Source organism: Pelobates fuscus, chromosome 1, assembly GCF_036172605.1.
Source record: "Pelobates fuscus isolate aPelFus1 chromosome 1, aPelFus1.pri, whole genome shotgun sequence".
Lineage (NCBI taxonomy): Eukaryota > Metazoa > Chordata > Amphibia > Anura > Pelobatidae > Pelobates > Pelobates fuscus.
Genome location: NC_086317.1, coordinates 182722857 through 182738977, shown reverse-complemented (window position 1 = coordinate 182738977; position 16121 = coordinate 182722857). Strand labels below are relative to the sequence as shown.

At 38.3% G+C, this 16121-nt stretch overlaps 1 protein-coding gene across 1 annotated transcript in view; it reads right to left on the bottom strand.

Moving 5' to 3' along the window:
- Window positions 1–16121, bottom strand: part of ABHD10 (abhydrolase domain containing 10, depalmitoylase) — a 171525-nt gene that overhangs the window by 99730 nt on the left and 55674 nt on the right. Inside the window, exon 2 of the mRNA XM_063453169.1 lies at window positions 4715–4898. Within this exon, the coding sequence (XP_063309239.1) occupies window positions 4715–4898 (184 nt within the window). The remainder of the gene's footprint in view (window positions 1–4714; window positions 4899–16121) is intronic.

Genomic DNA, 16121 nt, shown 5'->3' with positions numbered 1-16121 from the left:
ATCGCTCAGCTGCAGTGTTCTTTGTGGATTTAAATGGCTACATGCAGTGCTAACTTTCAGCACTGCATGCAGCTCATCAAAAAGTCTGGGGCCACTAAAAATGGCCCCAACTGACAGAGGGGACCCCCAGGTTTCTAATGATACCTGGGTTTCCTAGTGTGAGCAGGGATATAACCCTGCTCACACTGCATTGTGCTCTAAGGGGATTTAAATCCCCATTTAAACAGCTGCATGCCGATCTCACTTTGAGCTCTGCATGCAGCTCATCAAAAAACCTGGGGCCACTAAAAATGGCCCCAGCTGGCAGAGGGGACACCCAGGTTTCTAATAATACCTGGGTTTCCTAGTGTGAGCAGGGATATAACCCTGCTCACACTGCATTGTGCTCTAAGGGGATTTAAATCCCCATTTAAACAGCTGCATGCCGATCTCACTTTGAGCTCTGCATGCAGCTCATCAAAAAACCTGGGGCCACTAAAAATGGCCCCAACTGACAGAGGGGACCTACAGGTTTCTAATGATACCTGGGTTTCCTGGTGTGAGCAGGGATTTAACCCTGCTTACACCACAATCTAGATATAGGCATTTAAATGCCTATTTAAGCAGATACATGCCGTGCTGACTTCCAGCACTGCATGTAACTCATCAAAAAGGCTGGGGTCACTAAAAATGTCCCCAGCTGATAGAGGGGAGCCCCAGGTTTCCATTGATACCTGGAACTCCCTTGTGTTAGCAGGGATTTAACCCTGATCACACCCAATTGTAATAGTGGGGATTTAAATCCCCATTTAAATGCTTGTTTGCAGCGCTCACTTTGGGGGCCCTAAATAACAATAAGGGGGGAGGGACCTACTGTCCTCCCCCCCAGCCCCCACCCCTGACAGTAGGTTCCCCCCTCCTTTATTGGTATTTAGGGCCCCCACCCGCCACTTTTTAACAGTTGTTTAATAGACATGCCCCTACTAGCTGGGTCACATGCTGCACTGGCCAATCACAGCCAATCACAGCAATGCCACTAGTAGGCATGGCTGTGATGGCTTCTAAGGGCACACGAGTCAAACGCTTATTGATTGGCTTCCCTGCAGCCTTTCAAAACGTGTCATTAAATCGCCGAACACTGAACTCCAACCCGAACATACAGTAATATGTCAGTGTTCGGGTCCAAAGTCCAAAAAACGTAATGTTCGGTACGAACCCGAACTTTTCAGTTCGGATTCGCTCAATTCTACCAATATTACCTTGTAATCCATATCCATATAGGACACTCTCAAGAAAGTCCCACCTCATCCTGTCAAACTCCTTCGAGGCATCTAATGACAGAGCAAGGAGGGACAAATTTCTTTCTACTGCCATATCTGCCACATCTATCAGTCTCCTAATGTTAGATACTGGTGACCTACTTGCTATAAATCCAACTTGATCTTGATGAATAATTGTAGGTATAATGTTAGCTATCCTTGCTGCCATAACTGACGAGTATATATTTATATCACTGTTTAACAGCAAGATAGGTCTAGAGTTAGTTATCATTTCGAATCGGTACTATGTGGGCTTTCAACATCTCTTTAGGGATATCCCCAGACTTCATAAAATAGTTGAACAACTCTGTAAGCGGTTCAACAAAATTTTTCTCAAAGATTTGAAAGAAACAATTACTTAAACCATCCGGCCCCGGTGCCTTCTTTGCTTTTAACTTTTTAAGAGCGGCACAAACTTCTGTTGAAGAAATAGGGTTATTTAGTTGAGTCAATTGTCCCTCTGAAATCTTTGGAAGCCTAAGCTGTGCAAAAAAAAAAAAATCGGACATGTTTATGACATTATCTCTCTCAGGCAGATTATAAAGTCCTAAATAATACTCTTGAAATGCTTTACCTATTTTATCCGGTAGCAAGATCGATTCCTCTCCCTTTACAATTTAAGAAATTATTTTTTTTATCTTCTTTTTTTTAATCTGTTTGCAAGTAATTTGTCGGCTTTATTCCCTTTATAATTCCAAGTTCGTTTTATCCGTTCTAGGGCTTAATTAGATTTTTGAATCAGGATATTATTAATTATCTCTCTAGTTTTTTTAAGTTCTTCACTTGTTTCTTTCATAGGAGTAATTTTATTCTTTTTTCCCAGAGCATCATATTTAACATACAATTCTGCAAAGTTCTGTGTGTTTCTTTTTTTCTCTTCTGTTCCTAGTTTTATTAGTTGGCCCCTAATTGTACATTTAAATGCGCACCATAACATTGAAGCTGATATTTCTATACTCTTATTTTCTTTGAAATAATTATCTATTGCCTTTTCAATATTATTCACATTTTGTGATTTGTTTAACAATTGTTCGTTTAATCTCCAGTTTGATCTTGTTTTAACACAGTCATCCATGATGACCATAATTAATGCGTTATGGTCTGACCAGGGAATATTGGTAATTATTATTTTATTAACCAGTCTTGCTGTATTTATCTCTATCAGTATGTAGTCTATTCTGGAGTAAACCTGATGAGGATAAGAGAAGCACGTGAAGTCTTTTTCTCTTGGATGCCAAATTCGGCAAATATCTAAGAAACCTGATTTTCTCATTAAACCTTAGGGAGGATTGTTTTAGATATCCTTTATTCTCTTTATTACCCACTTTGTTTCTATCCAAATTGGGATCCGATATACAATTAAAATCTCCAAGATATATTATTTTACCCTGTTTAATCCAATCCAATTTGGAGATCACATCATTTAGAAATGTTATGGGAGCTCTGCTTGGGGCATATATATTTACTATAGTGTATTTTTGATTGTTAAGTTCGCATATTAAGATATGAAATCTTCCTTCACTAGCAGAATCTTGATGAATTAATTTAAAAGCTACTTTTGACAATATTATAGTTGCAACTCCGCTTTTTTTCCTATTTGACATTGAGGATTTAAATATGTAGGGAAATTCCATAGGGTTAAATCTGTCTTTATTCTTTAATAACCAGTGTCTCTTGGATTCCACATATATGTATTAACTCTTTCTTTAAGAAATAACAATTTTGTTGTGGTGAATTTAGCCCCCTTACATGCAAAGAGGCCATCTTAAGCATAACCTTGATCTATCCATCTCCATTCTCTCTATCGCAGGAAGTTTACTTACAACATAAACAATACAATACACACCAATATTCAACATTTAAGTACCCAGCTCTTTTCCAAAGAGCCTTCCCTCTTTCTAAAATTACTTCCCCCTATAACAAGAGAGAAACAAATACAAAAATAAACCGTCCTAAACGGTTTGATAAAGGAGTTTCTAGATATTTTGTATTGAGATGCTGCAATTTTATCGTAGTGGAGAAATATAAAAAAATAAAATAAAAAAATAAAAATTCTCTATCTTTGCCTTCCCTTCTCCCTCCATCCGTCCCCTCTCTTTTCTTCCCCTTTCTTCCACCAAAATATAATGCAACTCTTTTGCTTATATACAGAATTAACTTGCTGATCCAGACATGACCTGTCCCTAAGGCTCTCACCAAACACTTTTATTACTTCAATTAAGTGTCATTTTAGCAAAATCCTTTCTGCGTGTTAACAGTATATCCCAAATTATTATCTCTTACTTAGTGGTTCAATCTTTTCTCTTCTATCAGATGGAAACGTGCACATGTTCAATCCTACCTACACACCTTCATTCACCCTAGTGAAAAATGCCTACCTTTTTAGGTCAGCTATATTTTCTCTTTTTCCCTTTAATTAGCAGTGAGTTACTTTAACCTAATTAAACCTTATATCAAGCTTTTTATAGTGCCCTTCACACCATTTATCCTTCTTATTAATATACTTGTTTGTGTAATAAATGTGTATCTCCTATAATATATAACTCAGCAACATTTATGCTTTCCTCCTATTATTTATATTAAGGGTATTTGCAATCCAAAAAAAATCAAACAATCTTAATCCCTCAGATTTATCTTCAAATCTGATCCATCACTTTCATTATGCCCATATATTGGTTTAGTCTAATATATGTGTTTTTTATGGCCCCACCCGGCCCTCAGGGGTAGGGGCCAGGGGGGAGGACACTAGCCCCTCCCCCATACTCATTTAGGGCCCCCACCCGGTGCTCAGGTTTGGGGGCCAGGAATAGGAATAAAGCCTTTTTTACAACAGTGTTTAGTAGACATGCCCCTACTTGCGGCATAGCGATTAAGGGCATTCTGGAGATTAAAATCTCTCTTATGGGGGTCATATTGAACCCCATAGAGTGAGGGAGGACATGGGGAGCTTAGGAAGTGGGGGGGAGCACTGATCCCTGACGCTTCTATTTTTACATATTACAAGGAGGGGTTTGCGTGCCAATTAGATGTAGTGGAGTCGGGAAGGGGGTTAAAAAAAAAAACGGGATTCGCCCATGACCGTGCCGCTTTAAGAAACACTATAGGCACCCAGACCACTTCAGCTCATTGAAGTGGCCTGGGTGCAATGTCCCAGTTACCTTAACCCTGCAGTGGTAATTATTACAGTTTTTAATAAACTGCAATAAACTTGCAAACTATGCATGAACCCCAATGCTCCATACATTGCTCAATTTCTAAGTCCCAGATATACATATTAAAAATCTTCCATTATTATTATTCTTCCCAAGCCTCTCTGATCATATCAAAATGTAAAATATCACAAACATAATTTTATTTGCACTTTCTTGCAATTCTGAGCTCCATCTTGCAACTAATTATTTTTTTGTAAAATTTACCTGACAAATGAATGCCCAAGAGATTTGCAGAATTCTTCTAGTGCCAATGCTTTTTGAGCATTCATATCGGATGCATAACCTGGCAAGAATATAACTCCAGGACTTTTGCCTTTAAGTTTCTGGTAAGCCAATTTTGGCAAGTCTTGGCGTGTGAGATACAGCACAGATGACTTTAGTCTGCAAGCTTAAAAAGAAAATAAATGTTAAGTTCAGTTCGCATATTTATCCCTTAGTGCAGTATCTGCATATAAACTTAAATAGACAATCCAAACATGGTTACATGGCTGAAAAGAGACTTCCGTCCATCAAGTTCAGCCTTTCTCACATGTTTTTGCTGTTGATCTAAAAGAAGGCAAAAAACCCAGTATGAAGGACTTCCAATTTTGCAACAAACTAGGGAAAACTTCCTTCTTGACCCCAAAATGGCAGTGTGATATCTCCTTGAATCAAGCAGCTATTACCCCACTAATTAGACATTATATCCCTGTATGTTATGTTTTTATTATTTGTTAATGTCAAACCCATTGAGCACTTCATTGAGCACCTATTTAGTGCTATATGTATGAAGACTTTTTGTTATTTCACAAAAAGTGCACATTTTAACCCCTTCACGACGGGTGACGGACGAGGTCCGTCATCCAGGGGATACCCTTAACGATGGGTGACGGACCTCGTCCGTCACGCGGTAAAATTAACCCCAGATCGCCGCAATCGCGGCGATCGTGGGGTTAATGGTGCTCCGGTCTGCCTCTGCATTAGAGGCAGACCGGGAGCACCGGATCGGGCTGTCAGAGTACATGTGCCCGCTCTGACAGCATGTCTGAGCGGGCACATGTGCTCTGCATACTCACCTCCGCCTCCCTGCACTTCCGGGTTCAGTGTGAAGTGCAGGGAGACGGATCAGTGCTGATCCTGCCCCCTGGTGTTCAAAAAATAAAGTTTATTTAAAATCCCACCCCCCTTTACCCCCCCTTTACCATTTTAATAAAAAATTAACCCCTTCCCTGCCAATTGATCACTGACTACAGTGATCAATTGGCAGGGATTACATTTTAATATGATCTGATTTTTTTTTTTAACCCCTGAGGGTTAATTCTTTTTTTTTTTTAACCCTCAGGGGTTAAATTTATTTTATTAATTAATTTAAATATTTTAAAATGATAAATTTAGCTAGCTGGGGAGGGTGGAAGTTAGTGGGGAATTGGGGGATTTAGTGTTAGGCTAACTAGGGGTTAACGTTAAAAAAAGTTTTAAAATAAGCTTTAAAAAGTTAAAAAATTAAGTTAAAAAAAGTTTTAATAACGTTTAAGTAAAAAATTAAAAAAAAAAAAAACCCTTTACCCAGTCCAAATAAAAATTAACCCCTTCCCTGCCAGTCTATCACTACCTACAGTGATCAAAATACAGATCACAGTATTATACTGTGATCTAATTTTTTCTTAACCCCTGACGATTAACTTTTATTTATTTTTTAACCCTCAGGGGTTAAATTAATTTAATTAACCAATTTAAATATTGTATAATTAAATATTTTGCTAGCTGGGGTGGGTGGGAGTTATGGGAAAATGGGGAATTTACTGTTAGTGCTGCTTACTGCTAGTTAGGGGTTAACGGTAAAAGAAAAAGCTTAGAAAAATGTTAAATCTGTAAAAAAAAGTTTTACGAAAGTTTAGGAAACTTTAAAAAAAATGAATAAGCAAAACAAAAGTTGAAAAAATAGTTTTAAAAAGTAAAAAAGTTTGAAAAAGTTAAAAAATTAATTTAATAACGCTCATTACCACTACACCTGGTACAAGCTAGCGGAAAAATGATCCCACACTAAGGTTCAAAATATGCCTTTTGAAATACCCTGGGATGTCTTCTTTAAGAAATGGTATGGCTTTATGGGGTATTTGGATTATATAGCCTGGTAAAATACTCTAAAATGGGACATGGGCACAGCGTAAAAATTTAAAGTTTGAAAAAAAATGGAATGGCTGTGTCCCAAATGTGCCCCTCCGATGTCCACATATACCTGGCAAAGGTACATACGGGGGTATTTTTATACTCAGCTGACATAGCTGAGCAACATATGAAGTATTATACAGTCGTAGCACACATAAGGTTTGCAAAATATACTGTGCAAACTCACTTTGTGTGTCAAAAAGGCAGAAAAAACGCTCATTACCACTACACCTGGTACAAGCTAGCGGAAAAATTATCCCACACTAAGGTTCAAAATATGCCTTTTGAAATACCCTGGGGTGTCTACTTTAAGAAATGGTAGGCCTTTGTGGGGTAGTTTGAATTCAAAACTTATGAAGATGCTTGGAAATTGCACATAGGCCCAGCGTCAAAATTCAAAGTTCTGTAAAAACTGATATGGCTTGGTCTCCAATATGCCACTGTAGCTTCACAAAATAGTGCCAAAGACATTCATTGGGGATGTCTTTTTACTCAGAAGACTTAGCTGAGCATAATTTGGAGGTTTTGAACTTAGTGGCACATATGAAATATACAAAATGCCCAGAAAACATGCAATCCGTATGTCAAAAAAATGCACAAAATTATTTTTTACCACATACTTTGGCATATATTGGTGAAAAAATGGGGGCATGCTAAGGCACAATATGCACCTTATGATATACCCTGGAGTGTCTACTTTTACAAATGGTAGGCCTTTGTGTTTTTTTTTTGAACATTCAAACTGTTATAATACCCCAAATGGAAGCATAGGCTCATTAAATCCGTCTCTCAAAATTCTACTGTGAATACTGAAAAGGACAGGTCTCCTGTATGGCACTGTAGCTTCACGAAATAGTGCCATAGACATACAATGGGGGTGTCCTTTTACTCAGAAGACTTAGCTGAGCATAATTTGGGGGGTTTGAACTTAGTGGCACATATGAAATATACAAAATGCCCAGCAAAAATGCAATCCGTATGTAAAAAATGCACAAAATTATTTTTTACCACATACTTTGGCATGTAATGGTAAAAAAATGGGGGCATGTTAAGGCACAATATGCACCTTATGAGATACCCTGGAGTGTCTACTTTTACAAATGGTAGGACTTTGTGGGGGGTTTTGAACAGTCAAACTGTTATAATACCCCAAATGGAAGCATAGGCTCATTAAATCCGTCTCTCAAAATTCTACTGTGAATACTGAAAAGGACAGGTCTCCTGTATGGCACTGTAGCTTCACGAAATAGTGCCATAGACATACAATGGGGGTGTCCTTTTACTCAGAAGACTTAGCTGAGCATAATTTGGGGGGTTTGAACTTAGTGGCACATATGAAATATACAAAATGCCCAGCAAAAATGCAATCCGTATGTAAAAAATGCACAAAATTATTTTTTACCACATACATTGGCATGTAATGGTAAAAAAATGGGGGCATGTTAAGGCACAATATGCACCTTATGAGATACCGTGGAGTGTCTACTTTTACAAATGGTAGACCTTTGTGGGGGTTTTTGAACAGTCAAACTGTTATAATACCCCAAATGGAAGCATAGGCTCATTAAATCCGTCTCTCAAAATTCTACTGTGAATACTGAAAAGGACAGGTCTCCTATATGGCAATGTAGCTTCACAAAATAGTGCCAAAGACATACAATGGGGGTACCGTTGTACTCAGCAGAAGTAACTGAACACATAATAAAACTTTGTACAGGAATAGCACACACCAACTTTACAAAATACACATGAGAAGTTCTTTGTTATACGTTTGTGTGCGAAAACCCCCAAAAAACACAATTTTACTCCAATATTTAGCAGAGGTTGGCGGTAAAATGGCTACGTAGAAAGTGTCAAAACAACCTTAGGTAAATAGCCTGTGATGTCTACTTTATATAAATATATACTTTTGTGTGGCAATTTTGTTTTATTTTATGGCTATTAGGCTTACAAGACAAACATACCAAATTCTAAAATCGCTCCACATTAAAATTTTATTTTACTCCTTGTGCTTTGTGACCTGTAACTACCAAAAAAAACTGAAAATCCCAGACACATTATATATTCTGTAAATCAGAACAAATAAATGAATTTATTTTTAATTACTTTCCTTAACCTGCACTAATTATGCACACATTATGATTGCAAAAACTGTAAAAAAAAAACCAATATTTTTCTTTTTTTTGCATTTTTCTGTATTTTTTTTATAATAAGTAAGCATTTATATATATATATATGTTATATCAAATTAAAGCCCTTTCTGTCCTTTAAAAAACAGTATATAATATGTGTCGGTGCAATAAATGAGAGAGATGCAAATTGCAGTTGAACGCAAACAGCAAGAAAATGCAAAAATTGCTTGTGTCATTAAGCGTAAGTCAAGCTTCTGAAGCTCTGTCCTTAAGGGGTTAACAGAAATTCGTTGTTCTTTTTTTTTTTTTTTTTTTAAATGAACCTTGTTACATCCCTTGGCTGTCAATCAGGAAACATGACCTGTTAATTCCTGGTTGTTATAGCTAAACGCAAGAGGCAGGCAATTGCTCAGACTTAAAGTGTACACAGAAATGACTTATGGACATAAAATCCAGAGGACACAGTAAAGTCTCTTTTAGAATTTGAGATGATTAAGAACACAATTTATTAGAATATATTATAAAAGGACACGAGTAACACAAAAACATATAAACCCATAAAAAAAAATGTGTGGCGAAAGTGACCTCACCACTGGTTTTTGGAGGGACCGGTTTGTCAGCCTCCTGCCCTGTAACTATGGCCCTGTCGTGAACTTCGGGCTAAAAACATGGTTTGTGCCTTTTTTCCCTGCTACGGTGCAGTATATGGGGCTTGTCGAATGGATTAGGCTTATGGCGTTAGTTTACCGAACAAACTGACGAACAGCCAGACAACCCGCAAGTGGAGTGTGCAGCCTATTAACCTCCCAGAAGATGTGGTTAACCGCAGCTTAATTGACGAACGGCTGGGTGGTCGGCGTTCGTATGCATGAACACGTGGTGGCGGCCATCTTAAACTATCGAACGGCCAGCTGTGTTTTGTCGTCGAGCGCATGGAACAGTTTTCGGGCACGCGCTCGCATGAACACTGCTGGGACTTCCAGCAATTCATACGAACGCAGTGACGTTTGGTACATTGAAGCACACAAACAAGAGACACTGGAGAATCAGATACACAAACATTCCTTTCGTTATTAGTTTGTGTTTCCCTACCCCTGAAATATACCGGCGGACCCAGCTGAACTTATGGAACTATTCAGGGCAGTAGCCTCGTGGGCGGCCAAGGAGAAATGTGACCTCAAGCTAACTTTTGAACCCCTGAACCGATCTGGGTGATTTTTATGTATGTTGTTCTCCCAGATCGGGCCTATCAGGAAATGTATGTTTTATGGAGGTCTTCTATGTCTTTGGGGTGTTTTCAAAAATGTGTAAAACTTGTATTTTTCGTTTTGAGAAAATTGAGTTGATACAGTAATTAACTCAATTATCACCTAAACAGTAGGGATTGATTGTGTAAACGGTATGGGAATGTAAAACTCTGTTTCTATAGGCTTGTAATTCTTGTGTCCCTGTGCCCAACTAGGTCCACCTGGGCATCACCTTTGTTATAAAACTTGTATAAAAGGCCAGTGTGCCCCATTAAACTTTGAGTTCCTGTTTTACCCTCAACATAGAGCCTCTGCATCTACCCTGGGGATTGCTATATAAATATACTCACCAGGGATTATAATCACTAATCTCTTTTAAGAGCTGTTCCTGTTACTCTCTCTTGGAGGAGAGGTTCCCCCACTGGAAGCTGGATCTGGGGTCCAGGGTGGGTGGAGGACGGCAAGTCCCAGCCAAGCTGTAACACTGGACGTGGGTGCTGATGGTGTCTGGTGGAGTGCTTGGTGTCCTCGGGGAGCACTAGGAGCATCCGTCAGCAGAGGTTCCCAACCGGGGTACAGGAAGCTCTGTTAGAAAGAGCTACTAGGCTCTGCAAATATAATGGGGTAGGGCAGGTTACAGGGTAATAGAGGCTGGTTGCATAGTAATGTTGGAAGGTAGAAAAATATATATTCGATAAATCTAAACAAATGTAAAATCGATATCTTTGCCAGAAGCTCAAGGAAGCAAGGTGAAGGGTCTGTGTAGGACCCGCTTAGGGGAGTCTGCCTTGACGTTGGCAGGCGGGCATTCCCTCCAATGGCCATTGGAGTAACTAAATGACCTCCATTTGTCTAAATATACATAGGGATTAAGGAGAGAGCGCAGGTAACTTTATTTCCTTTGGTTTTTACAATAAATCTAAACAACCTGATGGTTAGAATTTCGAGGGTAGCTATAGTGAACAAAAAGTCATAAAGGAAATTAAATGTGACAATGTCTTAGAAATAAATCCCTGTATATAGCAACGAATCACCCCCAGGTTGTAAAGCAGTCTTGTGGAGATGGACACAAAAGGACTTCTGTATTGCTACAGCGGTGGAATAACAACAATGTTACCACCCAATCTTGCAAAAAATCCTTATTGATGTTGCCACAAGTTAGATAGCTAAGCCTTCGTTACACTGACTTAAAAATTAATCGACTACAATGTCTCCATCTCAAAAAAATTAGGCAAATGAAGGAAAAAGGCTATTTTCTAGATAGAACCATCCAATTAGAGAATATCCAGACTCTCCATACTGCCTGAAAAATATCCTAAATAGACCCCATTGAAGAGCGAATTGCCCTCATATAATGGCTACAAATACCCTCACAAAGTAACCATTAATGCTAACTTAAAGCGTGCAGTGAGTTAAAAAAAGATATAAAGAAAGCCTGACGCGCGTTTTGGCACTGCTAAAGTGCCTTCGTCTGAGACATTAAACAGTTCACCATGCTGTGCTGCTTTTTAAATAGGAAGTGGATTGGACCTACATCCATACTGACCAATAGGGGTGTATGTTTCTTAACAAGCCCGTAGGCGGACCAAAAATCCTTAATGGATGAGATAGAACAAACACAAATAAGGTGTGGTAAACCAATGGCGCTTTGTATTATAAGATACAAAAAGACCACAAAAGAGTGATAAAACCGGCCGATAAAGGTGGGGGTATAGTGGTAATGGATACCATAAAATATATTGAGGAAGGCTTGGGATTAGTAGGAGACCCAAATACATATTGTAAATTACCAGGAGATCCAACTAATGACATAAGAAAAAAAATGTGAGAAATTACTTTTGAAAGGTAGAGAGATGGAGATACTAAATGAAAAGGAGTTTAAATATTTGAGCATAAGTAAACCAAACATTCCAGTACTATACCATCTCCCAAAAATCAATAAATATTTAACTAACGCACCTGGGAGACCGATAATATCGGGTATAGATTCAGTCTCAAGTAGACTTTCCGAGTACCTAGACCGGTGCCAACAACCAACAGTAAAAAATACACCGAGCTAGCTTAAAGGCACGCTTAATATCATTCAGACGTTGAAAAATATAAAATGGGAATCCCATTTTATCTTAGTGACTGCAGATGTGGGGTCACTATACACCATTATCTCGCATCAAAGAGGTTTGGAAGTGGTCGATTTTTTTCTTGAAACAAGCCCAAATTTACCCAGAAAGACAGAGTTAATTCTTCAAGGAATAGAGCTCATTCTGGAGAACAACTATTTTCGGTTTCAAAATGATTATTATTTGCAAAAGTGTGGTACTATTATGGGGACAAGGTTCGCACCCAGCTTTGCCAATTTGTTTATGGCATTTTGGGAACAGAGCTTTGTATTAGACAACGCTAGCTGGGGTGCGAGCCTTGTCACCTATAAGCGGTACATTGACGATATTTTTTTTCATTTGGAAAGGAACGGTAGAAGAACTTAAGGATTTTCTTTGTTTTCTAAATAACAACCAGTGGGGGATAGTACTTACTACAGACTACAGTCAAGAAAAGGTTAATTTTTTAGACCTGACTATTTATGTAGACAATGAGCAACTAAAAACTAAAACATACTTCAAAACGGTAGATGTTAATAACTATATAAATCTTAGTAGCTGCCATTTTTCCCCCTGGTTGAAAAATATCCCTAGGTCACAATTCTTAAGGATCTGTAGAAATTGTACAGATGTAGAGGTTTTTAAAGTACAAGCGAATAAAATGAGAGAGCAATTTTTAGAAAAAGGTTATGACAATGGAATACTATCCAATACCTTAAAGGAAGTAGAGGAAATGGATTGAAAATCCCTTCTTGAATACAAACCAAAAAAAGAAAAATTTGAAAGACTCCTTTTATTTGTAGTTTCAGCCAGGATAATAACCAAATAAGGAAAGCAATTAACAAGTATTGGCCCATTTTAAAAAAGGACCCAATGCTGCACAGTATACTACCAGACCAACCTCAAATAATTTTTAGAGGTGCTCCTAATTTAAAACGTTTCTTGACCCATAATCATATAAAAGAGAAGAAATCTAATACTTTTTTTTTCACAAACAAGGTTATTTTTGGATGCGGACACTGCTTAGCGTGTAGAAGCACTAACAGTAATAAAAGACATATCACTTCTTTTAAAGATCCTCAAAATAAAAAAGAATATAAATTAAAAACCATGACCACATGTTTTTCCAAAAGAGTTATTTATATCTTACTATGTCCATGTGAATTATACTATGTAGGGAGGACCAAGCGCCCTTTACATATATGAATAAACGAGCACGTGAGGAACATTAGGAAAGGATATGAATAACATAATGTGTCTCTACATTTCAAACTATTACATAACAGTGATCCAAGTCTTTTAAGCTATTCAAAAAGTGGAAATTAACTGGAGAGGAGAAGATGAAATCAAAAAACTTGGAAAGACCGGAATGAAATGGATTTTTAATCTTAATACAATTATTCCGTTTGGTCTAAATGTTGATTTTGAGGTGTGCCATTTTTTATAAATACTCATTCTTTTTAAAAATCTTTATGAATACTTTCTATAGTTTTTATTCATTTATATTTGTAAAAATATATTTTTTACATGTCTCATGAATGTAGGGAGTGTAGATACGTTTATTTATTTATTTTTTAAACATTGGTTATTTTTTTTGGGTTTATGATTATGTTATTAATATGTAAAACATACAATATATAATGGTTGTGCAATATTACAAAGCTTCGTTACCAACGATTGAAAAAGTGAAGCATTTCGGGACTTGTAGTTCTAGAGAAAAAACGGAAGTGACGCAACGGCACTTAAAGCTGGAAGGAAGAAACGGCTGTTTTCCCGCTCAGACTACATGAGAAAGGTGGCGATTTGGAACATTTAAAAACTGGACATTGAGGGAAGAGCAGTATACCAATTGAAGAAGCCGACACTAAAGGCGAAACGCGTCTTGGTACGAGAGGAGAGGAGGAAGCTTTGACGTATTTATTGTCCACTATCTTATTATACGTATTTACATTTTGATTTTATATGTTTTGAATAAATTTATTTTTATATACTCACCTCTACCTCCTACTTATGCTCTTTGGATCCGGTTGTGGGTAGTGTCAGCCTGCCAAATTTGACCCACATACCTCTTATACTTAGAGCCAGTTATAAAAAGGCTCTTTAGTAGGTGAGCACTGGTTACTGTTGTATATTGTGCGCCTATGTTTTAAGTTTAATCTGCACCCAGAGTCTTCTCTCTTTTCTGCTCTTTTTTGGGAGATAAACTACTTGGTGGAAAAAGAGGAACAAAGTTCACCGTTTAGGTGCTGTTGTCCTTTAATCCCTATGTATATTTAGACAAATGGAGGTCATTTAGTTGCTCCAATGGCCATTGGAGGGATGCCCGCCTGCCAACGTCAAGGCAGACCCCCCTAAGCGGGTCCTAACACTGACCCTTCAGCCTGCTTCCTTGAGCTTCTGGCAAAGATATCTCTAATGAGACAGAAAGGGGTATTTTTTATATACACCCCTTTACTTATTAACCCTTAATAGGGAACACATGGGATGGGTAGCAGCATTGTAACCAGGCTGTGTGATACAAAGTAAATACAAATACAAAAAGAGAAGTCCTGCGCTTAAGCAGCTAGGACTGCAACACACATCAGCCCCAATATATAGTAAAAACCAAAGAAAAGAAAATGTTACTTGCGCTTTCTCCTTTAATCCCTATGTATATTTAGACAAATGGAGGTCATTTAGTTGCTCCAATGGCCATTGGAGGGATGCCCGCCTGCCAACGTCAAGGCAGACCCCCCTAAGCGGGTCCTAACACTGACCCTTCAGCCTGCTTCCTTGAGCTTCTGGCAAAGATATCTCTAATGAGACAGAAAGGGGTATTTTTTATATACACCCCTTTACTTATTAACCCTTAATAGGGAACACATGGGATGGGTAGCAGCATTGTAACCAGGCTGTGTGATACAAAGTAAATACAAATACAAAAAGAGAAGTCCTGCGCTTAAGCAGCTAGGACTGCAACACACATCAGCCCCAATATATAGTAAAAACCAAAGAAAAGAAAATGTTACTTGCGCTTTCTCCTTTAATCCCTATGTATATTTAGACAAATGGAGGTCATTTAGTTGCTCCAATGGCCATTGGAGGGATGCCCGCCTGCCAACGTCAAGGCAGACCCCCCTAAGCGGGTCCTAACACTGACCCTTCAGCCTGCTTCCTTGAGCTTCTGGCAAAGATATCTCTAATGAGACAGAAAGGGGTATTTTTTATATACACCCCTTTACTTATTAACCCTTAATAGGGAACACATGGGATGGGTAGCAGCATTGTAACCAGGCTGTGTGATACAAAGTAAATACAAATACAAAAAGAGAAGTCCTGCGCTTAAGCAGCTAGGACTGCAACACACATCAGCCCCAATATATAGTAAAAACCAAAGAAAAGAAAATGTTACTTGCGCTTTCTCCTTTAATCCCTATGTATATTTAGACAAATGGAGGTCATTTAGTTGCTCCAATGGCCATTGGAGGGATGCCCGCCTGTATTTACTTTGTATCACACAGCCTGGTTACAATGCTGCTACCCATCCCATGTGTTCCCTATTAAGGGTTAATAAGTAAAGGGGTGTATATAAAAAATACCCCTTTCTGTCTCATTAGAGATATCTTTGCCAGAAGCTCAAGGAAGCAGGCTGAAGGGTCAGTGTTAGGACCCGCTTAGGGGGGTCTGCCTTGACGTTGGCAGGCGGGCATCCCTCCAATGGCCATTGGAGCAACTAAATGACCTCCATTTGTCTAAATATACATAGGGATTAAAGGAGAAAGCGCAAGTAACATTTTCTTTTCTTTGGTTTTTACTATATATTGGGGCTGATGTGTGTTGCAGTCCTAGCTGCTTAAGCGCAGGACTTCTCTTTTTGTATTTGTGTTTAGGTGCTGTTGCCTACCTTAAAGGCACAGATGCAGAAGTGTTTAGAGCCTGTATTTCCATAAAAGGCTCTATAAAATGTGAGTTTGTTTCTATTCAATATACTTCACCTAATTATAATTGA